This window comes from Triticum aestivum, chromosome 3B (genome assembly GCF_018294505.1).
Source record: "Triticum aestivum cultivar Chinese Spring chromosome 3B, IWGSC CS RefSeq v2.1, whole genome shotgun sequence".
Classification (NCBI taxonomy): domain Eukaryota; kingdom Viridiplantae; phylum Streptophyta; class Magnoliopsida; order Poales; family Poaceae; genus Triticum; species Triticum aestivum.
The window spans coordinates 723,693,344-723,696,970 of NC_057801.1; the positions used below are offsets into that span (position 1 = coordinate 723,693,344).

At 47.7% G+C, this 3,627-nt stretch overlaps 1 protein-coding gene across 1 annotated transcript; it reads left to right on the forward strand.

The window, feature by feature from the left end:
• The first annotated feature begins 284 nt into the window (after positions 1-284).
• LOC123066214 (uncharacterized) lies at positions 285-3,268 on the forward strand. The gene is made up of 2 exons (XM_044489347.1): positions 285-1,523; positions 2,423-3,268. The coding sequence occupies exons 1-2, from the start codon at positions 328-330 to the stop codon at positions 2,433-2,435; spliced, it is 1,209 nt and encodes a 402-aa protein (XP_044345282.1). The 5' UTR covers positions 285-327; the 3' UTR covers positions 2,436-3,268.
• The last annotated feature ends 359 nt before the right edge of the window (positions 3,269-3,627 follow it).

The following is a 3,627-nucleotide window of genomic DNA, read 5'->3' on the forward strand; positions in this document are numbered from 1 at the left end:
GTCAGCGCCTACACGTGTGGGCGTTAACATTTCCGTTCTTTTTTTAGTTTTTTTTAGTCGGTCTTTTTTTTAGTAGGAGAGTTGAATTTTTTATTTTGAGTGTAGTAGGAGAGTTGAATGGGCTGACCCGCTCGGTCATATTACAGGCTTGATGGGCCCTAGTTGTTAGTCCGGGCTGGAGTTAGATGGGCCTTGGTTATCAGGCCATGGCCAGGAAAGGAATGCATCGGCTCTTTTTGTCTGAAGAAAAAAAAGGCATCGGCTCTTCACTCCATTGACTCGCCTCGATCCCCATTCTACCCAAATCCGCGGAAACATACGCACAGAATGGAAGGAGAGACGCCGCCGCCGCCGGAGCTGGACGGAACGGAGGGTGAGGCGCAGCCGCCGCCGGCGTGTGTCTCCAAGGTGCTCGACGACGAGAACCTCCTGACGGAGATCATCGTCCGCGTCGGCTGCCCCACCAGCCTCGTCCGCGCCGCCGGAGTCTGCAGGCTCTGGCTCAGCCACGCCTCCGACCGCGCCTTCCTCCGCCGTTTCCGCGAGCTCCACCCGCCCAGGCTCCTCGGCTTCTACCTCGAGCAAAGGGAGTATCCGGACGCCGCCGCACGATTCTTCCCGATGCTGCCTCAGCCTCCGGGGCTCGATGCCGTCGTCCGCCGCGCAAGCTTCAGCCTGGACGCCTACGAGGGCGCACAGACCGACATGGCGGGCTGCTGGAACGGCAGCGTCCTCACCAGTTTGCACGTGTATAACTTCAACCACCGCCGATCCGAAATTACATTTGTGGTGCACATCCCAGCATTACACCACAAATCCGGGGAAGGCAATTTCTGCACTTTTATTCAGCTCTTTTCCAAAGAAGAAGGCGCCGGCGTGTCCTACTTTTATGTCAGGGTGGAGTGCGACAGGCTTCAAACATATTCTACGGTGCAAGTATATGTGTTGCAAAATGGTGATCATGTCTGGCGCACCCATCTTACCTTGGCCTCAGCAGACGTCCTCCTATATCCACGATCCAGCCCCAAAGGCGTGCTCGTTGGCAACAAAATCTATGTGCCGTGCGACCCAGATGAAATTGTTGTCCTGGACTTGACAACCTCGATCTTATTGACAATTCAGCTTCCACAAGGGGTGGGTTTTGGCTTAGCAGGCAACACCATGCTGTCACGGGCTGATGATTCTTCTGGTGTATATCTCATCCATGTCAAAGAGTTTCAACTTCACATATGGCTCCTCAATGGCGACAGCTGGTTGTTGGTGGACACCATTTGTTTGCGTGAAATGTGTGCTAATTTTCTTGAGGATGAGCCTACTGCTGATATCCGGATAAACCATGTGGGGGACTACAATGAGTTTGTATTCTTGGAGATGTGTCGATGTGTACTCTACTTGGATATCAAGTGCAGGACGCTGCGTAAAGTGTATGAGATGACATCGGAGGAGCAACATTTGGGTGATATCTATCCTTTTATGATGAGCTGGCCTCCCATTTTCCCCGCGCTTGTGGATAGCCCTGCAAGGTTTGTCTTCTGCCCTTTTGGTGATTTCTATAGTGTCCTTGTAGAGGTTACATAGTTCTTCAATGTGCATCATGCATCTCTCCGTTTGGTATAGCTCTGGGGTGGTTTTACATGTGATCTGCTTAGGCCTTTTTAACAATAGTTAAGCGACATTTGTGAATTCTTGCCGTAAAAATATTAAACATCATGTATAAGAGGATTAATAGCTGAGAGATTACTGACCTACAAAAATTTGAAACATCATGTATAAGAGAATTAATAGCTGACGGTTGCCTAGCCTTGTCAATCCGTTCTCTGAAACTGAAATGCCACTCTGTTTTCTTGCACAGAAATAGTCAGAACCCATCAGTCTTGGAATTTCCTGTTTCTTAAACACAATCCATTGTGTAATTTTCTACAGCCTACTTCTCAGTTGTGAACCTCAAGCTATGTATGAGATTGCTAATACTTGTTTTTCCCGGGAATGTTGCCTAGTGGATCATATGTTCTTTATCACCGGTGCTCTTGAGCTTATTCATGATTTGTGATTCAAATATATCGCAGTGTAAATTTTCCTTTTGCTAGTCCAAGCTAACAGTGGCTAGTTTATGTTGTGTGGCATTTCTCCTTCTATAATCAGAGTTTTGGTTTTGTTGGAATACAAACTATAAAATGGAAATATGTCCGACTGGGATACGAAGGCATTTAACCTATGCTGCTGTAACTTTTGGAAATAAAAACTATATTGCTTGACCAAATCCATCCCTTTGATTTCTGAGTGCACTTGACATTTGACTATCGATGGTGTCTTGTTGGTCCATTTGATATTGTGATGCTTAAAGTGGCAAACTGAATGAAACCTGATGCTTAATTACCTCCATCTGGATTTTCCTATGTCTTCTCTGAAACGGAAATGTCAGTGAAGGAGACTAGGAAGCTTTTGGATGGCTTGCTTGTGTCAAGAGCGCTATAAGCGAAGAGCACGGGGCTGCATTTCCCCAATAGCAGTTCTAACCGTGTTCATCTTATAAGCAGTGGTGGATTAATTTGGATGCTATGTAACTGTATCAGGCACTCTTGTCCTGTGACATCAGTAGTGTTACTCTGTTAGCGACCAATTGATTTCTCTGTTTCGTCTTGTTGCCCTGTGTGGTTCCGGTGCTTGCCCGCTTCTGCTTGCTGCTTGTGGCATCTGGGGGTTGGTTCCACAGCTTGCTACTTGTGGCATCTGGGGTTGGTTCCATAGCTTACTACTTGTGGCATTTGGAGAAGCGTCTTACTGTATCAATATTGCAGAATCGGTTTCAGTTATGGATGTGTAGCTATCTGATGTAACATTAAAAGAAAGCTTCGTTGAAGCCACAATCTACTCTTCTTCTACTTCCCCCTTTCCTAAATATGAGTCTTTTCAGAGATTTCAATAAGAATATTTTCACTGAGAACTCCCTTCGACCGCTCAAATTTTAGAGGCGGTCGACGCCACTCCTATCTAATGAGCAGCTAAGAGCAACTCTAGCCTATCCCCTATAAAAATAGAGAAGATGGCCGAGTAAAGTTTAGTGAAGCCCTTCGATCGCTCAAATTTGAGAGGCGGTCGATGCGACTCCTAACTTTTTGAGCAGCTAAGAGCAACTCTAGCCTATCCCCTAAGAATAAGGAGTAAACAACCGAGTAAAGCTTAGTGGAGTAAAAATACTCCACTAAGTTTTGATTGGACCTAGCCGATCAATAAAGTCACCGCCGAGGTTGGTCCCTGGGCGGTGAAGTTGTAGAGCCCACCGCCGAGATTGGTTACCTGGGAGGCTTGGGCGGCCAAGTCGTAGAGCCCACCGACGAGGTTGGGTCCTTGGAAGGAGTGGCAGGTGACGTTGTAGAGCTGGTGCTGGCTCACGAGGGGCAGAGGATGAGGACACAGGGCGATATCATGGCCTGTGCTTCTCGAGTGAGGCGCGGGCAAGATAGGACGAGGCTTGAGGTGTCGACGTGTTGGGAAACGTTGCATGGAAAAAAAATCTACGCACACGCAATGATCTATCCATGGGAATGCATAGCAATGAGGGGGAGAGTGTGTCTGCGTACCCTCGTAGACCGTAAGCGGAAGCGTTTAATAACGCGGTTGATGTAG